This window comes from Benincasa hispida, chromosome 6, assembly GCF_009727055.1.
Source record: "Benincasa hispida cultivar B227 chromosome 6, ASM972705v1, whole genome shotgun sequence".
Taxonomy (NCBI): Eukaryota; Viridiplantae; Streptophyta; class Magnoliopsida; order Cucurbitales; family Cucurbitaceae; genus Benincasa; species Benincasa hispida.
Genome location: NC_052354.1, coordinates 32,523,379 through 32,550,108, shown reverse-complemented (window position 1 = coordinate 32,550,108; position 26,730 = coordinate 32,523,379). Strand labels below are relative to the sequence as shown.

At 34.5% G+C, this 26,730-nt stretch overlaps 1 protein-coding gene across 1 annotated transcript; it reads right to left on the bottom strand.

The window, feature by feature from the left end:
* Positions 1-571: 571 nt before the first annotated feature.
* LOC120079640 (stromal processing peptidase, chloroplastic) lies at positions 572-25,353 on the bottom strand. The gene is made up of 25 exons (XM_039033907.1): positions 25,012-25,353; positions 20,880-21,117; positions 16,518-16,759; positions 15,515-15,713; positions 14,761-14,808; positions 14,436-14,543; positions 14,116-14,304; positions 13,707-14,003; positions 11,137-11,238; positions 10,728-10,862; positions 9,291-9,515; positions 8,221-8,424; positions 7,944-8,114; positions 7,089-7,238; positions 6,164-6,301; positions 5,432-5,659; positions 5,039-5,191; positions 4,622-4,748; positions 4,414-4,525; positions 2,622-2,742; positions 2,451-2,531; positions 2,074-2,175; positions 1,771-1,921; positions 1,364-1,507; positions 572-970 (listed from the first exon to the last, which is right to left on the bottom strand). Exons 1-24 carry the CDS (start codon positions 25,188-25,190, stop codon positions 1,416-1,418), a joined length of 3,792 nt encoding a protein of 1,263 aa, XP_038889835.1. The 5' UTR covers positions 25,191-25,353; the 3' UTR covers positions 572-970; positions 1,364-1,415.
* Positions 25,354-26,730: the final 1,377 nt, after the last annotated feature.

Below are 26,730 nucleotides of genomic sequence, written 5' to 3'. Positions count from 1 at the left end.
TATTTTAGTTCGAGAAGAAAATAATAAACAATATGGTAAAGAATAATGATGAATGCTGAATAATATAAATGGTAATAAATAGCAAATACTGTAGCAAATAGAGAACTTGAAATAGTGTTGATGGTAGCTAATCAAGAATTATAAAACAGCATATACGGTAACAAAAAGGTAGTTATTATAGCTTTAGTATGGTCATTGCCACAAGTGCCTCCATTTCTAAAATTATAGATTATGAAATTTATTCTTTCAATTTATTAATAAGTCTTTCGACTTTTAATTTTTTACTTGAATTTTAAAAGGCTTAACAAAATTTTTAGGTCATTTTCCTTTTAGAGGGGAAAAAAAGTCTTTGTGAATGAAGGCTCACCAAGTAGAACTAGAAATTTTCTAGTAAATTTTTACGGTATCATCAAATTTATTTGATATGGTCTTTAATGCGTTAAAATATTATTCGAGTAAAATTCAATATACTTTTACAAAATTCTTGTAATGTTCAAATTCGTACCCCAGAAGCATATAGTTAATATTACCACTAGAAACACCATAAAAACTTGAGTTTCACACCAAAAGATTGAAGATGCTCATAAGATATTCATATTATTGAGTATGAGTTTAAATGCCTGTCCTTGGCATACCACAAGAGAGACCATAATACTTTACAAAATATAAGTAGAAATGGAACCATAAAATGTATTGTATATCTTACTCTGATTTTGCGATAATGACAATCAAGCTCTGTGGATGCTATCTAAATGATGCATTATGAAAAATGAATCGGCATCGTTGTATATTCAAGCATAATAATGCCTGATGGCAAGAAAGAAAATCAAGCACAAAAGCATGCCAATTAAACCACGTGTATGCCAATCGGCTTACGACGATCTGACTTCTCTACACCGAGGGAGATCGGCACTTCAGCTTCGTATGCTTTGGTTAGATAATCGGCTGTACTTTGAAGTGAATATCCATCCTATACAATGACCAATCAAGAGGATCAGGTATGTTTGAAACCAAAGGATTCAATTCACTTCTATAAACTTATAGAATAGGCATTACACTGACCAAGGAAACCTTATTTATTATTTACTTGCATATCTACATGATTAACCCAAAAAAGTGTTATAACTGGTTGAGCTATGTTTAAGTTTTGTTTCTAAGATTCTTGCTATTATAACTTCACAACGAAGAACATAATACCTCCGTTAGCTTTTTTCCCTTTGTCCAATAACAAACAGGTATGTTATTAGTATGTACAATTACGAATATATTTTCAATCACAATACCAATTTATAGCCAACAAGACCGGACTGGAGAGAAGATGAATCAAGATTTTTCGTAAAATGAAGTTAGAAACAAAACGAACCTTTCATTGGTTGATCCCTTTCGATAATTTAAAAAAATTTATCAAGGGAGGATCATGTCGTGGGTCTGGTCATTGTAGATAAACCGCGTCCAGATGAAACAACACCTTGAAAATCTTGATCTGATCCTTCCTCTTCGAATGAAACTGCAATAACATGAAATAACACTTGAATAAAAATTTCAAAACCCATATTTATGACCTGTATCTTAATTTATACACTGAGAAAAGAGAATCCACTTAGGCAAATCTAAGGTTGGTACCACTGGAGGACAGCCCAGTTTAACCTTAAGTAAAATTCAAACCCCTCTACAGAAGTAGATATGAAACTAAAGAAACAATTTGTAATCTACACAAATAATGACCTATCAATTAATAGTCAACACGAAATGAAATACGAAACTTCTCACCAATACTTTCTTCCCCAGCTTGAGCTCCAGCTATCCCTATGCATGTATACAAAGAATCTGCATCTACTTTCAACTGATCATAGGCAATGTATACGTCGTCAATGGTGGCAGCTTCATACAATGACGTCAGATCTTTGATGCACGATAGGTCCTGCCCCACAGTCAGAAAAGAAAAGACAGGTGAGACATCCAAAGATGAAGACAGTTGCAACACATTGTAAAATCATTGTATGTAATCTTCGCTCTGTTTCAAAGGCAAGAGCATAGGAGGAGTGAAGAGAAGCACAAGCAGATTAGTTCTACCTTCCGTGGAACAGAAGACGCTTGAAGATGAGCCAATAGACCAAGCCAATAAGCATTGGATTTTATTTCAGCTTCATGTCTCATAAGAAGAGTACGTTTTGCCTGCAGTTGGAAAACATTATTTAAAACCTTGGCTAAGAATGAATCATCTACAAACTCCAGGTACAGAACCACACGAGAAAGAATCTGTACCACCGTATGCCCTAGTAAGATATGTAAAAAGAAAGAGGGGTCGAGAGCAACAAACTATTTTCAGTTTCAAATGAAAATCACTAAACGCCTTGTAGCGGCTTGCCACCCTTTTTATGAAAAAACATCAAATTGGAGCTAAGTTTTTATTAGCAGTACTAGCTCAGTTGGTCACTTTGACACTTTACCCTGTCCAGCTCTCTTTGGGCAATTTTGTTGCTATGTAATCCTCTCAGAACGCTTTTGCATGCATCAACAGCTTTGTACACCTGAAAAGAGGAGTCCTATCAGTGAAAGGGGGGAAAAAAAAAAGAAATAAATTAACTTAACAAGGATCTTTATGAAAATTGAGTCCAAACCTTGGCTGGAGTTGATGTCACGGATATAACATACCATCCAAGCTTAAGCCTATCGAACAGGCTCAATTCAAAGGATACATCATATGTCAATCCAAGAGAATCCCGCACACTTGTGAAAAGCCTGGAACAATCACATGAATATTATTTTAAGATAACTAAAGATCATATAAAGATTTATAACCTTTAATTTTTATGCAGCGAATAAAGAGATATAATAAATTGTGCTCTACTTTTGTTATTTGAAATGATCAGGTGGCCGCAGCAGATTCTAACTAGAACAAATTGAAAAAGTATCCAGACAATTCATATTCCCATTGGTTGGTTGTCAATGAAAGCATAAACGCTGCTTACCTACTTCAATATTCTGGAATGAACGAGAAATAATCCAATAACAGCAAGCTTGAATATGCTGGGGGTCTCATTGTATGACCGAGAAAACAATTTTCTTCCTCAAAGTCAAGCAGTATGGTTTGTTTGGCAATTTTATTTGGATCAATTTTTTAAGAGAATAAATTCTCATCAGTGGTTATCGACGTTGATACAAATTAAGCGAATTGATTGGTCTACATACTATTTCCTGGGGTTGGGAGGTTGGTATCTAAAATATTTTAAATCTCAGAAATGGAAACCCATAAAAAGAATAAGATGAGGATACAAAGGGGTTATTCTTCTCAGGGGCTAGATTAACTTTTAGTTACTTTGTTGGCAAATGAAGAGTAATGAAGAATTTCCGTGAGAAGACTTGGGGCAACACTAAAAACAACTGGATCAAAAAATGGCTTCCAGCCTTCAACTTAAGAATTAAGAGAAGGTTGAAACTGATACTCATTATCAGACAACTTGCTTTACATTAATTGTTAGCGGACATTTGCACACAAATCAGATTCTTTAACGATAACGCCATGGATGATCGTGCTTCAAATGCTACGGAAAGGCTTCACTTCATAAACCCTGAATTCATTATTGTGAAGAAAATATCGATCAAGTTCTTTGTTATTGGTGGCTTAATTTTGCCATGTCCTCGTGCAAATTTATTCGACTTGGGGTGTTCACCATTTTGTTTGGCTTAATTTTGGAGCTGAACCAAAAACGAACCAAATTCTTCTGAAAGAAAAAACACGACAAACTATATTTGCTAAAAAAAAACTATGCCAAACCAAATAGCAACGGGAAGGTTTAGTTGGTTCAATTTGGCAGGCGACTGGGCCAATTTGGGGTAATGCTAATGAAAAAAGAACAGAACTTTTCTTGAAGATCGATTCCTAAGCAAGGGTTTGGGTATTTTCTTGCTTTAGTGTTAACTGTTAACTGAAATGGAAGGACAAAGCTTTTGGAGGGATGGAGAGAAATAAAACTGGGAAGGAAGAATTCTATGTTTTGTTCTCGTTAGGTCAATTGGAATTCAAACAACTTCTAGAGCTTTTTGTTGCTGACTCTAGTGTATAACTTCAATGTTCAGGTACTTTATGATACAAATATCTCTTGTATGATGAGATTTGGCGTGTCTTCAAACCACATTAGGAGGAGCCAACAAACAATTGGGCATACGTGGGGTGCGATCGTGAGAGGCTGTGGCTAGGTGGATACAGTCAATGTGATGGTAATGGTAACACCGATGATTGGATATGGGTGTGGAGGTAGAGTAGGCCTTAGATAACAAAGAACCAAAAAGAAGAAACCCTAACATATTAACAAGAATGGAAGTAAAAAAAAAATGTGAATCACACTCTAACATGCACCAAGGAGAAAAGAAAGGGAAGATTACACAATGCAGTTGGGAGAGAAGACTTGCCTAGAATTTATAATCTCAGCCAAAAGCCCCATCGTGATCCCAAAAAAGAGTGGATGACTACGAAGTTTTCTCTGCAAACCCTTCTTAATATCATTATCAGATTTGTCACTTTCTGGTGTTTAAAAAAAGAAAAAAAGAAACAAACAAACCCATCATAAGCTATATTAGAAAATCAGGGAACGGTACATAAGTCAATAGAGAAACTCACCATCTGTTCTTGAAATCTGGCTAACTGATTCTAACAACTCTAAACCCTCAAATGTAACACCCCAGCGGTTGGGTGCTGGACCTGAAATATAAGCGCAAGCTCTTTCATCTGTATCCTTTAAAAACACCTGTTTAAATATGATAACGAATAAGTTCACATAAAAAACATAACATAGATCATAATGATCTGAACACACTATCTTTTTTTATTTCAGAAAGTATGCAACTGCAAAAACTAAATGAAAAATCAAGGAGATCTTTCCCAGTATCTTTTAAGGAGTGGATTAATTTTTCCCTATATGATAAATTTTGCTAAGAATATTAGTTGGTATAGGGCGAGCTTAAAAATTATTCGGTATAGGGTGAGGTTTTATCTTCAAAAAGTAAACTGAACGGTTTAAAAGTCAATCACCCTCACCTGCTGAAATTGTAACTCAGATGGAGATGGTCGAAACACAATGGGAACAGAAGCAGGTGCTGTCTCAGAAGTTGTAGTTGCTGTGACTGTACCAAGGTAATCTAGAATACAAGATTCAATTTCTTCCTCTGAAAAATCCCCAACAAGACTTACCTAGAAAATGGGAAGATTCCATGACAGACACATCAGGAATTATTGTTCAAGCATGTGCCTTCTCAAAAAATAACAGATTGCCTTTTTGTTGGTCTACATATTTTTCTATTCTTTCTTCTTCGTACGCTGAATGGTTATATTTCTTTTAATTTCCCTTTATTTCATTAAGATATCTCCTTCTCTTTCTCTGGAGATGATACTTCTTATTGTTATTTTTATTTTCAATAAAAAAAAACATACCTCCATGTTATTGCCTACAAATTGATTCATCACTGCATCCTTCACTGTTTGCAATGTTAAATTCTGCAGTGATTTTGGGGAAGGCTCAACAAACCGCTCATCTCCATTCAGCATAGCTAACATGAGTTTGTGAGCAGTAGATCGTTCCAGGCTTTTAGGAATAGACCGGTAGTATGACATATATAACTGCTTTGCTCTATCAAATGCATCCTCCAGCCAGACGCTATGCTGCAAATAATAAGTAATCGCCACGACTTCAAACAGTAAAATGCACAAACATTTATTCAAAGGAAAAATTTGAATTAAACCCTGAATAATTGTAGGGAAATGTCGAGTCTTTAAGAATTATGGGTAAAATTCCTCGAGATGATCCTTCATCCTTGTTAGTTAATTTATTGAAATATAGAGGACTTCAGAAAGAAGGTTAATTTACAGACGACTTCTTGTCTACCCTTTAAGGTTGAGATAAAACGCTTAGAATAAAAAATTAAAAATAAAAAAATAAAAAAATAAAAAAATTTGGTAAGAATTAAAAGTTATAGAGCAGTTTGCTCTAGAAAATATTCAATTCATTCTGTGTTCTAGCAATCTCCAAGCACTAACTCTTAAGAAAGCAGAGTTGTGTTTATATATATCATGGCCATAGCCCATAGGTCCATATCTCATATGGGCAACTATTCTTTGTACGGAAAAGTAATTTTTTTTTTAACAAAACCAGCCATTTGCACGTACCTCAAGAACCATGTGAAGTAGTTGGAAAGCTGCACGCATGCCATTATCTCTCAAGGTGAAACGAAATTCCATAGCAATGAACTCTTCGGTTGACTCCAGAGAACAATTTATTAAGTGATTAACGCAAAAAAGTTCCACCTACAAAACATTACACATACAGCATCGATCAACTTGAATAAAGAGTTATATGGGCAATGAACGGTTCATTAAGCCATTTATACACACATATAGGTTCTACATGTAAATTGCATACATGTCATTCAGCGATAGGACTTAGATGCCAAAGCAAGTTCTTGGAATAACAGCTAACAGGAATAATAGCAATAGCAATTTCCTTAAGCACAATATTACTGTTAACTTAAAATGCCAGTTACTAAGGTATTATCATGGTTAAATTACAAATTTGGTAAGTAAGAATTTAGTTTTTAGTCCTTATAGTTTGACAAAACCTCATAAATAGTACCTATGGTTTAATCAAATTTTCATGAATAATCCCTAGGATTTTATCAAACCATATGGACTAAATTCTAGTTATAAACCATAGAGATTGTAACCTTCTTTTTTTAAAAAAGGCTACGAATCTTTTCATTGAAAAAAATGAAAAAAGACTAATGCTCAAAATATATAGAGACAAAATAGGGACCAAGTTTGCAACAAAATACTTTCTCAAAACCACAAGGACCAAATTTGCAATTTAACCTAATATCATTCAATACAAAATTGACAAATACACTTTACACTAAATTAGAATTACTTCAAATGAATAGATTGCTGCCAAGAGTATCTATAAACCACCTGAAGAATTTTTTATTGTTTCAAAAGGAAGTTCATGTTCATCGCTTCATTTAACTTTTACTGAGTTTGAAGTTTAAAGAATTAATTGGTTGTGAGTGGGAGTGTGAGTGTGAGGATTCTAATGCAATACCTGCTCCCGTGAAAAGCTTCCTACACGACCTCCCTCACTGAGAGTTCGAACACCGACCACAACAGCTCCTTGTGCATCAGGGCTTTCAGCTGCTCGTCCCCCACCAACTATAAGTCGCATCACGCCTGCCTTATTTTCACTTTTTGAAATCTACATGCAGAATGGTATCAATGGTTAAATAAGTTGACAAATAACAACCACCCAGGCATACATTTTTTCAGAGCTACCCACGCTTGTTTGAGAAATCATCACTTGAATAACCAGTACTCTTCACCCTGGAGTTTAACTACTATGAAATATAACTACAGCATCTTTATTGTCAGATGACCACTTAAATTATACTTCTCACAAATACTCATGGCAGTAATATTCAAATATCTTTTGAGCATATAAACTAGTAAAAAGAACTAATAAAAACTGTACTACCAGACAACCAGGAAATGGGAAGATGGAAATCTACAAAGCACAATACATTTTCCAATCTAGCAATGAAAAAAATAATAGAATTCGTTTTTTAACACATTTGTCAAATGAACCCACACAACATCTTTCTTGAATTTGAGTAGGCAAAGGCTGAAACCTGACGTATTTTAAGGTATTTAGAGTCACGTTCAGTTTAAACATTTTGTTTTCTTCGTATAAGAAATAAAAAGATAGAATGGACCTATAAAATATTAATGAAACCAGAAATCTACAGAAATACTCCCCCTCCAGTATGTAATTTATCTCGTAAGTTTTCTTAGTACCACAAATGTGGGGCATGGGTATTTGAACCTCCAACCTCAAGGAAGGAATACATATCAATTACCGTTGAGTTATGTACATGTTAGTTGTGTTTATCTTATAAAGTTATACCTTGTAATTCACAGGAATTCCATTTGACAGACGGCATTGAGTGATTCCTGTTTCGTTATCATGAAATTTGGTGACGTTAGTCTCTGGGTTTAAAGGAACAAATGATGGCTGGTGTTGCATCCTTAATTCAGATATCTGTGATGATGATATCAACTCTTTTGGTACCTCAAGCTGCAGAAGTATATAGAAATTTAATTCCAACAAAAAGGAAATCATAAAACAAATATGCAGATATATTTATACTGAAAGAAAGAGAGAGCATTAGAGAACAAGATACTTCAGGCTCAGCTTCAATAGGCTCCCCCAATCCTGCCTCAATAGCAGTAGTTATCTCACTGGCAGTTATTTTAAACTCTGTTTCCCCCAACCCGTCAATATGTGCTTTCTTTGGAACGCATGCAACAATAGCTGCAGGAAGGGGTGCAGTAGGCTTTCCATAATCAGAGATGAACTCTAACACTTCAGCACCAATGGAATTCACCTAAGGTAAAAAATTTGAAAACAAATAAATACATCATACAGTTTATAAGAAACTGCTAATAAGAGTATAGCCTAAATAGACAATGTTATAGGACTCTAGTCAACCCCTACCCTCCATAATTTTTAAATTCACTCATATAGCTAATTCTCAAACTTTCAGAAATATAACTGGGCATGTACATTCGCATTGTTATTTGCTTCACCCATCAATGTTTCTAATCAGTAACAATACACTTGTATATTTTTTTTTTATTTTTTTTTTTAAGGAATCGGAAACCATTTCATTGATTGATAAAATAGATATAAAATATCCAATTCCTGGCACTATAATGTATATCAATAGTAAAATAAAATATATACTAAAATTTGCACAGGATAGGAGGATAAATCATAGAATAACTTCCTTTATTTGAATACAAATTGCAAGCCTTTTTTGTCATCTCTTTTGGTCTTTAAAAATAATCAAATTCCTCTCTTGCACCATTTTAGCATCAGTACAATTTTCATGTTCTTTTAAGTTTTGAGAAGAAGAAATTAAGAGAAAAAAAAAACAATAAAAGGGGAAGAGAATTTTCCAACTACCAACTTATTCTTACAGAAAGTATCATCTAGTAAATTATTTATTGAATTTTCCAAATACCCTAACTTATTTCTTGAAAGAAACAATTTAGAGAAAATACAGCCATAATACAAGAAATAATCAGTGTTAATAATCGAAAAGGAGGCCTATATCAGAGACAAGCACAATCCGCCTCCCATATATGTCACCTTTTGTTCTCAAAGACGACTACTCTTCTATAACAAACTACTCTGAAATTTCATTCAGAATATAATTAAGAGAAAAAAAAAAAAAAAAAGGTACCTTACCTCTTCAAGAGTAACTGTTCCAGCAACAGCAACCAAACTTTCATGACCTTGTCTTTGGTCCATAACTGTATGCCCCAGTGCATCACTTTCCATGATAAAATCCAAATTATCAACTGATGACACATTATCAATCATTGCTGCTAGGTGTTCACTGTCTTTTAGAAGTGCATCCATATAGCGGGTCAGTTCACCCTTAGTGACACCGAACTCCTTAAGCCTCCGTACCTGCACCACATGGAATACACTACAGATTATATTATATGTCCAGCAGTCAAACTGCTGGCGGAGCTTCTGTTTCCAGATGTCAAACATGAAAAGCAAAAAAGAAAATGAAACAATCTCAGAACATTCTAATCACATTAATTGATCTGTGGGTCTGTATCTCATCTTCTCAAAAAAAAAAGGGAAGGGGGGGGGGGGGGGGGGGGGGGGGGGGAGAGGGGGAGGATCCGTGTCTCACATAATTTGAGAATAGTAACTATGATAACAAAATAACAGGAAAATAAGAAAGTTTTATCCCAGTTCGTTGGCATCCCTAAGATTAGGTGTGCATAGGATAGCCAGACCTTCAAAAATATATATATATATATATATATATATACATAGATACATATATACATACATAGATACATATATACATACATAGATACATAGATACATATGTACATATGTATGTATATATGTATATATGTATATATGTATATATATACACACACACATATATATATATATGTATATATAATCCTCTATTTTGTTCCAACAAGCCAACCAAGCATTTATTTTCTAAAATAATAATAAATGTTTTTTTCTTATTCTCCCTAAAGCAAAAACATTCATTTTTTATTACTTTGTTATTGCATCACCCGGTATCCTTCTCTCTTTTACAAATAACAGGTGTAAATCCTTTATTTCTTGGCATTTTATTAGCCTGAATTCCTCTCTTTCCCTATCTCAATGACCTGAGCACCAGCAATGCTACCAAAGCATGATTATATGTATTTGTATTCAAATGTAGGGATCAATAGGTGAAAGTGAAATTAATCCAAACCAAATTAAATGGTTCGATTCAAAGTTTCCTCTCTTTTTTGTTTTAACTTTGATCTTTTCTTGAGTTAAAATAATTGACCTACTTAATTTTAAAATAATAATAATAAAACAATATAAAAATCCTTGAAATTAATCCCTTTTTTCATTGTTTTAAAGAATACCGAGCTCATTAAAAGAACAATGAAAACTAATTAATCAAGTCATTACCAGGATCAACAAACCAATAACAGGGATCTAGTTTAACAATTTTTTCAATTTAGTATTCAAATTGATGAAAAACAATAATTTCAAAGTTAACACGTAAACAGGTAAAAGGGTGGAAAATCTTTCCAGAAAATTTATTTTAATGTTTACTTTTCGGACGTTACGGATAAAATAAGAGACACAAACCTCCTGAACAGCAACTTTAATCGCACTTTGCCAATTCTTGGGTTCAGCTGTTACTGTTAGTGTGGTGACAGTGCACCCTTCCCTTCCAGAATCACTATGGTCCAACTCAATGGAAGTGAATGGTGGATTTGAGCTCTGAAAATTGCACTAAATTAGAAAATTTTGGAACGATAAAAAGTTTTATACTATAGAATGACTAAAATAGGCAATAAATAATTAATACATCACTAAAACCAAATTAGGATGCCCAGTCACATGAAAGAAATACTGTGTATTCAAATAAAAATATTAATTTATGTTAGAAGACCAATGAAAAAACAATTTTGACAAATTCAGACAAAAAGATGACATTCAAAACTTGAGATCTTAAATATTCATCAGAATTGAGAGGATATAGTTTCAAACGCACCTTGTATCTTGTATTTATACGAAAATGCAAGGCAGAGAGAAATATCCTCTTCATAAGAACATTTCTCAGGTCACTGAATGTTCGAACCTTGTTTACTGGAATCTGCAATGAAATTCAATAGCAGGTATTTGGTCAATCCCTAAACCAAAACAAGACTTCAAAAAGAGAATATGCTTGAAGAATAAGAGGATGAGTATGAGTGAAAGGGTGAGAGAGAGAAAAGAGAAGAGAACTCATATTTCTGAGCATTGAAAAACAAAAGAGATTTATGAAAACCACAGGAGTCCGGAGTATTGATCAGGAAATTACAATGAGAGTGAAATGTTGGTAGTTGGTGTTCGGTGTTTAACACAATGATCCTAACCAATGCTTGAGTACTACATGTTTCAGAAACTTCTTAAGCAAACTATCTAGCTGGCTCTATTTCTTTGTGTGTATATATATACAATTCCAAATTAAAAAAAAAAAAAAAGAAAAATTACAACATCAAAAAAGGATCAAAGGGAACAGCTCGCTATCTTTAGCGATCCTCTGATTCATTCTTGCCAAGTGAGCCAGAAAAACATCCTAACGAAGTATATCCAAAGAATCTTTTTTTTTTAAATGGAAACAAGCCTCTTCATTGAAATAATGAAATCGGACTAATGCTTTCACAAGAAAGAGATACAAATAAAAGTACCCAAAGGATCAGAAGACGCACCCAGGAATCTCAACTAGGTTGACACCCCCATAGCACCCTCATCATCTCCAAAAACAACCGATATACAAGCAAGCAATATAGACAAAAGATGATTACAAAGTATCAACTAACTTTATTACAATAAAAAATTTAACAACCCCAAAAGTGCTATTAGACAAAATTATTAGACAAAGCCAAAGAATCTGAGTGTTAGTTGGAATATCCTTTTCATATACTCAAAATTACATCCCTAAAAAGGTTAATTCTTTGTGTTACTTTTTTTTTAACAAGATACGAAACTTCTTATTAAGAAAATGAAAAGACACTATTGCTAAAAGATACAAACTCCAAAAGGAGAGAAAAAGCAAGAAATCAGCAAGTAAACAAAGAAAGGCCAAACTAGCAATCAAAATAAAACTAACACAATTCAGAAAACTGAAGGGAAAAAAAAATAACTCCCCTAATCCACGTTGGATTTCTTGGATTATGGGGTGTATAAAAAATCCCAAATTCTCTATTTTTATTAATGGAAAGCCATGAGGACGTATTCTTGCCTCTAGGGGAATTAGGCATGGTGATCCATTATCACCATTCCTTTTCCTTGTTAGTGAAGTGTCGGGTGCTCTTCTAGATAAGCTCTATGGGAATGGTTCGTATGAAGGTTTCGTGGTAGGAATGGAGAAGATTCATATTCCCCACCAATTTGTAGATGACACTCTTCTATTTTGCAAATATGATAACCATATGCTAGTAAAATTGAAAGAAACCATTGAGTTGTTTGAATGGTGTTCAGGACAGAAAGTAAACTGGGAAAAATCAGCCTTATGTGGAATCAATGTAGATGAAAATGAGCTGCTGTAAATGGTTGGATTTCTAAATTGTAAGGCAGAATTTATGCCTTTTCTTTACCTTGGTCTGCCTTTAGGTGGGTACCCGAAGCAAGCTTCATTTTGGCGGCCAGTGATTGATAAAGTTCATAAAAAAACTAGATAAATGGAGAAGATTTAATTTGTCTAGAGGAGGGAGAGCTACCTTGTGCAATTCTATTCTTTCCGACCTTCCAACTTATTATATGTCCTTATTTGCAATGCCTGATAAAGTGATTCTTTCATTAGAAAGAATTATGCAAAATTTCTTCTGGGAAGGACATAAGGGAAGCAAAATAAACCATTTAGTGAAATGGGACCTTGTTACACGTTCCTCATTAGATGGAGGTCTCGGATTGGGTGGTCTCAAAAATAAAAATATGGCTTTACTAGCTAAATGGGGTTGGTAGCACATGGAGGAAGAAAATTCATTATGGAGACAGGTTGTTAGAAGCATTCATGGAAAAGATTCCTTTAATTGGCACACGGCCGGGAAAAATGGTAATAATTTGAGAAGCTCTTGGATTAGCATTTCAAGAATTCGGTTGAAAGTGGATGTTTTGGCTCCTTTCAAATTTGGCAATGCTGCTAGAATTGCTTTTTGGATTGACCCGTGGGTTGATGTCTTTCCTCTTAATCTTCGGTATCCAAGATGATGTTCTCTTGCTCTTTGTACATCCCTCTTGTACTTTGAGTATTAGCCTCATTTCACTTTATCAATGAAGAGGCTCGTTTCCATTTCAAAAAAATAATTAAAAAAAATAACTCCCCAGCTGCAGTGAAGTCTTGACTGGAAAAACCGCCGAATAAAAACAACTTTGAGAGAGAACACCCAAATGAAGAACTTAGGCGAGCTAATTTTAAACTAATATAGCATGATAGACAATAACTCTAAAATATTCTCTGAAATCTCTCAACCGTGCTGCTCATATATTAATGATCATGGGAGCTCTAAAAAAAGAACTCGTGCAAGCTAAGCTCAAGAGGGAAAATATTAGAAAAAAAATATATTTAATACTGCATACCTTGCAAAACATATTAATTGAGAAATTTTGAAGTAACTCATGTTGAAATATCTGTGGGGGATTTGCATCTACATTGCTCCCAGGAAGCGACCAATTGTGCTTCACAGGAGGACGAATTGCATGCCTTTCTTTCTTAATGATCTTGGATTGATCTACTGAATTTGATCTCTCGTTTGATAAACTGCCACCTAATCCTACTGAGATCTTGGGAACAAGAAAACTAGCCATTGCACCAAATGCACTGGGATTAGGCGTAGAAACAGCCTCATTTTCGAGGCCAGTTTCACCAAAGACAGCCTGGAAGAGATAATATCAGTGTACTGATGAGCTGAGTCCTTAAATAAACTTTATAGTCTCTAATCTCAAGAAAAAAAGAATTATTTGAACAAAAAAAAAACCATGTTCAAACCTCAATTTGGTTAACGGCCTTTGAGATGTTATCAATATCTCCAACAATGTATAAGGTTGCATTTGCAGGGAAGTACCATCGTTCATGGAACTTCCTTATTTTATCGGCATCCCACTTCTTAATCTGTTCTTCCAATCCGATTGGGAACCTTTTGCTAAGCTTGTTTTCAGAATGCAGATGTTGTAACAGCTGTACAGCAAGAAATGTTTCCAAATAAATGGAATTATAGAAAAGGGCACGGATCAGCCAATATATAAACCTTATGAAACACCGCCAATGTGCAATTATTTTTTATGAACAAAAGCAACTGCAATGCATACCTGACAATCAACACGATATTCTATTGTATTCATCATCTGAAGTTCAGAAAGAATGGCACGCCTCTCTTTTTCAACTCGTGAAGCAAGGAACTTTGGGTGGAAAGCTATCTATAGACAAGCACAAACAAAGGATGCATAAACCATAAGGTAATAAGAGTACCCAGCGTTTTTATTTGAACTTGTTTTCTCATCAAAAACATATACTGAAGTCAGACAATTCATTTTCTAAAAACAAAAACAGTACATCACGCAACAAAATCACATCAGAAACCAAAGCCACAATAGTGTCCACTTTGATATAAATAAATCCATCTATTGTTCATACCTCATTTAAGGCATCAAGAACGGATGGAAGTAGATCTCCATCAGAATCCTACAGCCAAAGGTAATATGGTCAATATTCAAACAAATTGCTAATAACAAACCTAGACACAAAAGTCATGCAAAGAGCAGTGTTAGTATGGTGCTATTCTTCTCCCATCTATTATATGGGTGAACTCCAAATGATCCACCAACCATGATCTTTGATTGATCACCATGTGTGCATTAATAGATCTGGATTCAGAATTATTTTCAGCCAAAAGCATCTCAGAAGAATGCAAGAAAATACATAGAGAAACTAGCACAAGGGGATTATAATTTGAAAATGCCTCAGTGGTGATTCCTGAGCACTAGAAAAATTTGTGCTTCTAAACATTAAGCGAATTTCTCAGTGCATTAGCTAGATAAAAATAAAGTTGCTGAAACTTTTGAGCAGGCATTTTTGAATTTGAAAATTAAAAAGAAAAAAAATTAGTGGCTATGTAATGCTGAGAACAAAAAGGTCAGGTGAAGATATTATAAGAAACTGAATTACATAAAAGAAATATATACTGATTAAAGAAAGTTGGGGTTTGTACATGGGTGGAAAAGTTACATATTACTTAAGATCGGCAAGAAAGAAAATAATGCTGGAAACAAAACCAGTTCTCTGAGAGATAAAATGTTTAACCCAGTCCCGAAAGAAACACGAAAGACAAAAGATTGAACTGTGATATTCAGTGCATGCCTGTAAAAATAGAAAAACCAACAAGAACAACCTTTGTGCTAGTTGGTGAATGTATATGAAACACAGTATGATGGAAATCAGTGTAGGCATTGGATCGTGCGCCTGTACCCAAAAGCTTTTCACGTTTCTTACTTCCAAGGAAGGCTACATGCTCAATCATGTGTGCAATTCCTTGCTCGTCATCTTCTTCATCAATTGACCCCACATGGACTTCCATGTGTGCTTCAAACCTAAATTCAAAAAGTTGTCATTGTAGAGTCCTTCCTAATCTCCATCAATAAAGCTTCATTTGTTCAATGAGATTGCAGAAGAATGGTCCAAATTTTTTAATACACACACACAGAGATAATCCTTATCGAGAGTAAGAAGAAGAGGAAAAGAACCCACAAAACCTACCTAACAAGATAAATTTTAAATTTTATCCCCGTCCTTGCACTAAGGTCCCATAACTTGAATTACCAAAATGGATAGGGTAATAAGAAAAAGTGCTTGACAAAGATTTAACATTTATCAATCAATTATTTCCTCCACATGCAAACTGCCTACCATGTAGAACACAACATCCATTTTATCCTCTATTCCGTGAAATATTGAAAATAGATTTCATATATATTTTATAAGAAGCAAGATAATTTTCAGCTAACTCATGGAAGTTGCACTGTTTCTTTTCAACCAAACATTCCCACAAAACTTATCTCACTGGAATAGTCCACATGCATCCCACTATCTTTTGGATCCTGGACGTCAAAAGTTCTTTTTTTTTTCTTTTTTTTTTTTTTTTCCTTCTTTTTTTGTGAAAATTGAATCAAAAGTTTAATCGGTTTATCTTTGGAACAATTCAAAAAGTACCAATCTATGCTGGTTTTCCCTGTCTAGTAGTCATCATGATATTAAACTCTGAAAATAAGATATATACATAAAGCTTTAATTCATTAATACTTAAAAATCTCCATGAATGTCAACCTGTATTCACAGGTTAAATTGAAACACATTCACTAGTTAAACTATTTCTCCAAGAACCACATGGTCAATACCTGTTGGGGGGAACTTTATTCGGTAAAATTAGATATTTCAATCCATTTTTCAACTGCCCTCTATACAACTTGGGATGAGACGGGAGTTCAGAACTAAGAAATGCCTCTAACTCCGCCCTTCCAAACTCAGGATATGAAGTATCCAAATCTTGTTTCTCCAGAATACCATCAGGCCAGGCTGTAGTTGCTGCATGAGGCTCATCTGGACCTACAGTTCCACAAACAATACGGGTATGCTTCACCTGGATGTTGCATAACAGTACAGAGACAGGAAATATAAGAATATACGGACTATCAAGTAAATAATAAATACTGTAGAATGCCATTTTTATTCCTTTCTAAAAATCTTACGCTAGTTGTATTAGAAGATGTTAAATCACCGATTGAACAAAAAACTTAAGTTGATGGGTTATGGTAAATTTAATTATATCAACAATTTAATATTCCCTCTCACTTGTGGGCTTGAAAAGACCCAACAAGTGGAAATCAATATTAATTTGGGAGGTAATAATATTACAGGAGTTCGAACACAAAACTTCCTGCTCTAATACCATGTCAAAACACCGATTGACCCAAAAGCTTAAGCTAATGGGTTATGGTAAATCAATTATATTAGCACTTTAACAAAAGATAAACTAAATTTCTTTTTAACAATGGGTTTAATTTTCAAGTTTTAAAACTATATATATATCAGTATGAGGATCTTGGTTTCCGAGTTTAAAATATCAGTTTTTAGCTTCAGTGGCTGAGTGGGGTTGGATTTTTGAAATTCTCAGCATGTCTCCTTATTTTCTTTGGAAGGTGCTATCAATCGGTTTGTTGGAAACAGCTGATTTCTTCACTGGGTTTGGAATTCCATCACCCATATTTAGTTGGCTCTTCATTATTTCAAGTTCCATTTTTGTGAGACGTTGCGGTGGAAGCTTTCCTTCTATTTGTTTAAGGCTTGATCGAGTTAGAGTCATCTGGAATAGGTGTTCATCTTGAGAACTGTGTTCAATTGGATTGTTTTAAATTTTTCTTCGGAGTTTTAGTCTTTATGATGTAATTTGGTTCTAGTCTTGTATTGGCAAGTTTGAAGTTTTCATTTTGTGTCCTCTCATGTACTTTGAGCATTAGACTCTTTCATTATATCAATGAATAGTCTTTGTTTCCGTTTCAAAAAAAAAAACTATATATATATATATATATACTCTTTTGGTTCGTGTTTGAGTATAGTCACCATTTGGTCCATAGTTTCAAAATGTTATATTTTTACCCATGAATCTTGAGTTTAGTTTCCATTTGGTCTCTATCTCTAGGTGGACTAAATGTTGTACATTTATCTCAAGTTTTGAATTTAGTTTCTATTTGGTCCCTATGTATTAAGATTTTATACTTTTACCCCTACTTTGTAATAATTATCATGTGGAATTTTTTAATTAATTTTAAAAATGACAAAATATTAGTGAAAACTAATTTAATTCTTTTAAATTAATTAATAGAAAACTAGTACTAATAACCAAAAGAAGCTTTAGTGAAGGTAGAAGTATAGAATCTTAAAACATAGGGATTAAATGGAAATTAGACTCAAAATTCAAAGATAAAAGTGCAACATATTCAAACCTAAGGACCAAATGGAAACTAAACTCAAAATTCAAGGATAAGAAAGTAACATTTTGAAACCTAAGGATCAAATGGAAACTATACCCAAAACTTAGGAACCAAATGGGTATTTTTTTTCCTTAAACATGTTAATAGCAGGAGGAAATTTTTTTTTTAGAGAAACAAAAGAAGTACAAGAGATTAATCAGTAAGCTAGTGTCTTGTAGTGATTCAGCCAATGTAGCTTTTATCCAAATCGTGAGTCTGAACATGTCTTCACCTACCGTTGATAAATGGCCCACTGTGGAACAGATTTGTGTTATTTGAAAGTTTCTCCTAAAATTGAATTTTTTAGATGTGGACTGAAAATGGATTTAAGGTAGAAAGAAGACCAACATCTAATCTAGCATAAGAACCATAAAAAAGATCTCGATCAAACCAACTACAATACTAGTCACAGTACCTATTATGCAAAAGGAAATATATTCTTGTTGGGGATAATTTAGTTTCAGGGAAGAATAAGAAACAAAAAAGATGATCGCATGTTCAAGTGTTGAATCATATAATATTGAGCAATGGCATAGTCCCCATGTGAAAAAATATGCATTTGGCAAGTCCCAATTGAGTTAAGCTTTGGTATTACAATCCTAAACAGAGTGTGGGTGATCAACAAAAGAAGCACTGTATTTGCTTCTAACCCAATATTTTAGGAACGAACTAAACATATTGAAGTGAAATCTACTATCATTTTATTCATTGAAAAGTACGAGAAAGTTTGTTGTCCATGTGTGATGTTAAGACTACAAAGTAATTTGGAGACATCTCCAAGAAAGCATTAAATGAAGCATGCATAAACTATCTTTATAACAAGCTAGACGTAACTAATATATATTCTAATTCTTGAGGTGGAGTATTATCACATATACATCAGTGCATCACAAAGTCTGTAAACAACCGAGTCTAGTTATTCAAGTTCTTTTTTTTGGGGGGGATAGAATCAACAACTTTCATTGAGAAAAAATGAAAGAATACAAGGGAGCGCACACACACACACACACAAAAAACCACAAAAGCAACCCCTTTAGAGAAAGGGTTTCCGATTAAGTAAGATGTTATCTAGAGAATAATCACAAAAAAGCTTCGAAACCGAAGCCTAGAGTGAAACATGAAACCTTACTAAGGACCAAACCTCACTCGGGTCCTTATCCAAACCTCAGAACACCCTATAGTTTCTCTCCACCCAAATGTCCCACAACACAACGCACACCCCAAGAAACCACAACAAATGGTTTTTTTGATGTAGGAAATCTTGAAAGTTCTTGTAAATCTTGACCTTTTAAATCATTTTAGGATGTTTTGTTATTTCTTTAAATCTTTTGTATTTTTGCATCATTCTTTGGTTAGTTATGCAACCGCCTTATAATCTTGTAATTCTTGTTTTAAACTAACGAGTTATTTAGGTCTCGCACCAAAATAACCTTCTAAATCGGTCACTAAAGCCCAAGCCCACATCTTCTCTTATAAATAAGAGGCAGTCCTTGTATTTGAAAGCAAGACTAATCAAATTTTGAGGTATTTGTATTTCTTCACTTGTGTGCATCACTTTCTCTCTGAACGGAAGATGAAGGAGGAACTCCTCGATCATCATCGCGCGAATATCCCTCTAGTCACCTATTTGAAGTTTGAATGTTAAGTGCCTGCAAGAAGCAAATCCACACAGACCTTGTAAACTGACAGCCATAAAGAAGGTGATCCAGGTTTTCCTCTACCTTTCGACAGAGAATACAGTAAAAAGGACCCATTAACGAGGCCATCTTCCTAGTAAGCCTATCCAAAGTGTTCACTCGACCTAGCAAAATCTGCTAGGTAAAGAGCTTGATTTTATTTGGTATCTTACTCCTCCAAACCATATCAAAGACCGACTCACTAGCAGGAGAGGGATCCAAGTAACCTAAAGAAAGATTCACAAGAAAAACCCTCCATAGGATTAGGCCTCCAAACACGAACATCCCTTCTCCCCTCCTTAAAATTGCACTCTTCCAACAAAGAAAAAAGAGAGGCAACCTCCATTGTCTCCCTATTGAATAAATGGCAACGAAAATCGAAAGAAAATGACACAGAGCTCCCCTACCAAACCAAAAAATCAGAGACCAGACGATTTTTAAAGGAAGACAAATGATAAAGATGAGGAAACATGAAGCAGAGGGAACTGTCTCCCTCTGATCTTCCCAAAAATACGTATCCTTACCATCCCACACTGATCTTCCCAAAAAAAAGTTCATTAGTTATTTGTCCATTAAAATACATGCTCCAACTCTTAAGGTCTATTAACACATATACATTAGTGCATCGTGTTGTTTGTAAACAGCCTAGTTAATCAAATTCATCAGTCATTTGCCCTTTGTTGTAATTTCGCATTTTTCAATTTAGGATTGCCTTGTCCACCCACATATATAACTCTAGTGGAAGAACAATATTATTGAGTCTTTCTCTCAAATATCTTGTGACTAACCTACCAGCGTGTTCTCCATAAGCTCCTAAGGTTGCATGGGAGTATTTCTAATCTTTCCCTTCCATACTATCTCTAAAAATGATTTTTTTAACTAAAAATGCCTATTAACAGGATAATGAGATTGTACGATTAAGGTGAAAAGATAACAAAGACGTAGATTTACAGAAGAATTTCATTAAAAAAATAAAAGAAATAAGCATAATGATGAGGAGGGAAATTTTCGGAAATACATAAAAGGCAGATCTGCAAAACAAGTAAGCACTTACAACTCTATCATCACGCTCATTCTTGGATAACTGAAAAGCAGACTTGTCAAGAATGAATCTAGGAGTGGGTCTTTTAATACTGGGACATCTTCTTTTTTGGTTAAGAAAGCAAGAGATGCAATTAGTAGTCCCCAAAGTTTCATTCCCACGTTCCCCCATTTTATAAGCACATGGCCTTCGAGTATTATCCTTATTTCTTCTAATCTTGTATCTACCAATACCATCATCACGAGAGTACCTTCCAAGTCAAAGAGGAAAGAATCAACAAAGCTATGCACTGATATAAATATAAGCACTGAATAAAACCTTAGCTCAGATCAAGGAAAAGGTAAATAGGGAGGAGAACAAAAGTATAGTATTCACTTAATTATACTAACTTTGTTAGGGGGAGAAGGAAGGAAAAAAAACAAATAAAAAAATCTTTCAACCAAGAGAATATAAGAAAAACAAAAATAAAAAATACAATGTGTTAGTTTTCTTTTTAAGAGGAAACATTTTTTTAAAAGTTACATTCTTTATGAAGAAGAAACGAATAATTTCATTCATAAATGAAATGTACCAAAGAAAGGGATGAACCAGCCCCCGTAGGTGAATTAACAAAAGAAAACTATAGTTATAATAAGAAGTTACATTACAATATAAATGAATAAATTTAAGATATTACCAATCATCCTCCCTTAACAAGAACGAACTAAAACACCATCGAAAGCAAATTTTTTGACAACATAAGCTCCCTTTTTGGGTTGTTGTTTTATAGACCCTTTATTATTGCATCTTTTGTATTCTCTCATTTTCCTCGATGAAACTTGATTTCTTGAATTTTTTTCTGTTAGATCAGGACGTATGTTATGCACAAAAAGGCCCAAAACAAAGCAGCTAGAGATGAGGGGGAAGAGAAAACCCCCTCCAACAAAGATACCCATAAGAGAGCTTTCCAAATCCTGTTTTTAGAAGCAAGGAATTGAATGTTGTTACAAGAAATACTGAAAGAAGAGCACTTATCCTCAAAAATACAACCATTCCTTTCAAGCAAAAGATTCCAAATAAGAACCATGACTGCCATGGACCATAAAACCTTGCCTATGTTCCTGAAGTTCCAGCTTCCAAGAATCTCAACCAACCAGTGATCACTGTTTGGAACACAAAAGGAGAGATTGAATTCCCTTAACAACTATTGCCAAGCTAACATGGCTAAAGGGAAATGAATGAAAAAGTGATTACAGGACTCAGCAGCCAAGTAACACAGAGAAGATGCTGAAGGGGAGATAACCCAATTCTTACACTCTCTCTGAAGTTTGCAAGCTTCTGTGAGCTAAGGACCAAAAAAAGACTCCCCCCTTTTTAGAAGCACAATTCTTCCAGATAAAACCAATCAAAGGAGCTTTTAGGTCTGGAAATCTATCACCGAACTTCGGAAATGCCAATTTGAAGTGAACAGCCCATACTCAGTCTCATCTTTCCCCTTGCCCAACTAGATAACATCAATTTTTTTTTATGGAAACTATAACTTTCATTGAGAAAAAAATGAAGGAATACAAGGGCATACAAGAAACTAAGCCACAAAAAATGGAACTCTTTCTACAAAAAGGGACTCCAGCTTTGCAAAATAATGCCTAAAGAATAATTACAAAAGGTTTTTGAGAAGCCTACAGAGAAACATGAAAGAAAATGAGGGACCGAACCTCACTAAGGTCCTTTTCCACCCATCTAAATATCCTACTATTCTCCAAAACCCAAAAGGTCGTACACACCCCAACAACCATAAAAAGCAACCCTTTCTTCCAATGAAACAGATTGAGGAGAAACTCTTCAATCATAATGCGAGTGTCCCTATGACAAGCATACAAGAAACCAATATCAAACCAGGGTCTCCCTTTGGCTTTACCCTGAGGGAGAAGGATGTACCAACCATTCTAATCTAAGCTATGAATGCTAATCAATGACTTGCCTTTAAAGATCCTTATCTTCTCTAGTGAATCTCCACAACCATTTGAGTAACAACTAACAAGGTGTCATTCCTTTGGATATAAATCCCCAAGCCGAGACCTCCATATTTCAACGGGAGGGAAGTCTTACCCCAATTCACCAAGTTACTGCACCCATGGCCATCTCCTTTGCCCAAAGAAATCACACACCAGCTTTTTCATCTTTTTAATAACCCCCAAAGGAGATTTCACCAAGGAGAAATAATACACCAGTACTGTTCAAAACAGATTGGACAAAAGTCAAGCAAAACCCCTTTGAAATGGGAAAAAACTTCCATTTGTCAAGCTTATGTTGAAACTTTTCGGTGAAAGATCCCAAAAAGAAATGGCTCTTGATGTGAATCCAACTATTGATCCATTGCATGTACCCGTATGAGCTATCACATGAAGCGAGGGAAAGAAGATTCAAGAGGCTTTCACATTACATCTTCAAAGACTAGCTAATGCGCAAGAAGAGAAAGACTTTTTAACGAGATTTATGTATAATGTTAGTGCAATGAGTCTAGAAGAGAATGGAGTAAAAATGGCATGGGAGAAGTTATATAGTTTGTTTGGAAGATGGCATGGAGGACCAAAAAAAAACTGTGCAGAAATTGTGAAGGAAATGTTGTCAAGTGTGCACTAAGTGGAATTCGTGATGTCGGATCTTGTCAAACGTGCAAATCAAGCTTGCCACCTTCTAAAAATGATATTTAAGACTTTGGTCCAATTCTATACTTTTAGTTTTGTACTTTGACTTCTCAATTGGGGTATGCAATTGAGTTTCAATTTCCTAGCTCTTATTTTCTACAATTTTCATTTATTATTTCTCTATTGTGTCCTTGAGTTCTAAGAATGTCTCTTGAATTCGTGAACCTTTGAACATTCATTTAGCTCTAAAATAGCATGTAATACTATTGAAAACTTAGATTAATTTTATCAAAATCTTGCTATCAAAGATCCCTTTTAACGTCCATTGATCCTAGAGCAATGGACTAATCATACAACCTCAATGCTGCCTAACCAAGAAACAATTGCAAATCTTTTGGTTTCTTAAGATAGCCAAACTGTCATAGGAAGGAGCTATTCCAAACTGTTAAGAGGCATTTCATTCCAACTTCAACACACCTTTGAAGGAAGAAAGTCACGATAATTGTCTTGCACACATATCCTTCACACAATTATCTATATTAAGTAATATCCTTTATGCAATGATAAAGCTCCCATTCAAATCTCTAATCTAACTGAGATTCATTTCTTACCAACACGATAGTGGTAGATTTCTTACAATAAACCATTCTCCACATCAAGGGATTCTACCACATTTCTCATCACCCCATATTTTAACCACATTGAGAACTCACCCAGCTCTTCCCAACCTTCAATACTACAAAATTTTCTGGCTCCTCCTCCATGTCACAATGAAGCAATACTTCATCAAGTTGGAAGAGATTCAAGGCACAAAATTTCCCATTTTCTCTCTTTCCATCCCCTTCACTCTTTGATTAGAGAGCATTAAACATTCAAGATTGTTGGTCAATGGATTAGAGATCATCATGGCTGGTTACCACAATGCCAGGGGAACTTGAATGGTACGAATGCAGAGGAGTGGTATCCCTTTAAGCCTGCTGGGGCACTTCAACACTTCAAACCCGAAGGGACTTACAGAAACAGCTCTCACGGCATAAATCAAAATAACGCCATAATTACATATCTCATTGCACAAAGTGCAACAAGAGGAAGAAAGAGAATCCAACTCTTAACTCATCCAAAGTAAAGAAGGAAACCTGAAGGGCTCATTTAAGATTTATCCAAAGAACTTTAGCTTTGCATTGAGAAAAAAAAAAATTACCACAAAGAAAAACTTTTTAAACTCCACCTCACAATAGAAAGGGAAGGACCACCAAAGATTACATCACTTAGCTGCAAAGTCAAAATAGAACCTCTAAATATTTATTCATTTTTTCCAATAACAGAATTCCAACAATTAGATTCTTCCGTAGGTGAAACATGGACAGCCCAGAGGTTGAAGAAAGCAATCAAAGTACAGCTCAAAACACCCACATCAAACCCAGATAAATAATTTCCCCATGGGAGGTTAACAACATAACATACAACACTGCTAGCTATCGAAAACACAACTCTTCGTGGAAAAGACTAAAATTCACCTCGTCAAAGGGACGAAAAATCGAGGCTCGACATCGAATCGAGGGAGATGGGCGCAAATAGAGCGGGAAGGGAGCTGCACCGAGTTCACCCGCCTATTGGGAGTACTTGGGTCTTTTAGACTCAACAACGGCCGCCGCTGCGTCAAATTTGAAACAGTAGAAGAAGTTGCAACGGCCATTGCAGGCAAAAATCCAAGAAAACTGGAAGGAACAGGGCTTGCAAAGAACAGATAAAACTGAACACAGCAGCTCGAGAAAGAAGCAAAGAAAGTGAGACGAGGAAGATTTTGGCCTATTGGGATAGAGTCGGCGGTCCGATTGAACCGTTTATCAAGAACCGGGATGAAATAGAGAGGCGATTGGTTGAGTTCTTTAGATTTTTTTTTTTTTTCCTTTTTTTTATAGAGACAAGAGGAGCTCCAAATTTGCAAATCTCATTTCCTTGTGTTTTTGTCTTTCCTTATGAACCACAATTTAGAGTTGGAGGGAGATTTTTTTTCTTTCCTTGTTAAACTAAAATTTATTTTATTTAAAAAATAATAATGTTATCAATGTAGAAAGGAAAATTGAAATCATAAGTAATATAAGAATTGGGATCAAACAAGTTGAGTTATGTTATTCTGTTTACTCACTTTAAATTGAGATTCTCATTTTGGTTTTCAAATTTGATATTCAATTTTGTTTGTATTGTGTTTTATTAACTATTTTTTATATTTAATTATATTTACGTATTTCTTAGATTGAAGAAAAATTAGGGTTGTTTTTAAATATAGAAAAATAAACTAAAATATTTACAAAATATAGCAAAATTTAAGAACTATCAATGATAGAAGCTAATAATCAGCGATATTGATAAACACTGATAGTCTATCAGTGTCTATCATTGATAGTTCTAAAATTCTGTTATATCTTATAAATATTTTCAATAGTTTTATCATTTGAAATAATTTTCCAACAAATTAAGTCATTTATTTTGTAATGGTTAGTTTTAATAAGAAATTTTGAACCAATTATAAATTGTTATGTCATTTTATAATTAAAGACGAAATTACAATTATTGTTGACGAATCCCGATGCTGTCATGTGTTTTTACCTTGACTGTTGGATCGAATGAATTAATTTGATCCAATTAAGTATTAATATTTGAGCTCATATTCAATTGAGCCTAAAAATATGTTTAATTTGGCCCATAGGTCAACCAATCCCAAAAGAGCATAGTGAGGTAAATAGACCAACCAAATCCAAGTCCATAGAAATGCTATAAATAAGAACCCTATCCTTCATTTTCAGGCGGATTGAAAAAACGGGAAGACCAACACTCTCAAGCTAACTACAGAAGACTAAGAATGACTCTCACTTGAAGACTAAAATCATTTGAAGATACAAATATTCTTTAGAGACTTCAACTTCAAAAACATCAACGCATTCTGCTTTCTCAAATCAAGCATATGGATTTCATAGAGAGAATAAGATGATCAAATATTAGAGGTCGGACCACATTCACACAAATCAACATAAATACAAGTTTAACTCCACGAAATACGTTATTTCGAGAGCCTCGTATGAACAGTTAGATCTTGTCTATTTAACAAGCTTTTAACATTTTTCATTGTATTGTTCTTATACTTTGCAATGTGATTATGCATAGTCATTGTCATCAAAAATCACAGACAAAATAATGACTTTATGTGTCTATTGAATAAATATTAGCTTGTTTGG

What these genes read in the sequence shown, in the direction of transcription:
- LOC120079640 (XM_039033907.1), bottom strand. Translation starts at nt 25,190, where the DNA reads ATGGCCGTTGCAACTTCTTCTACTGTTTCAAATTTGACGCAGCGGCGG. An exon ending in AATATCGTGTTGATTGTCAG is followed by an intron (nt 14,305 to 14,435) that starts GTATGCATTGCA and finishes CTTGCTGTACAG; the next exon opens with CTGTTACAACATCTGCATTC. An exon ending in GTATAAATACAAGATACAAG is followed by an intron (nt 10,863 to 11,136) that starts GTGCGTTTGAAA and finishes TGCAATTTTCAG; the next exon opens with AGCTCAAATCCACCATTCAC.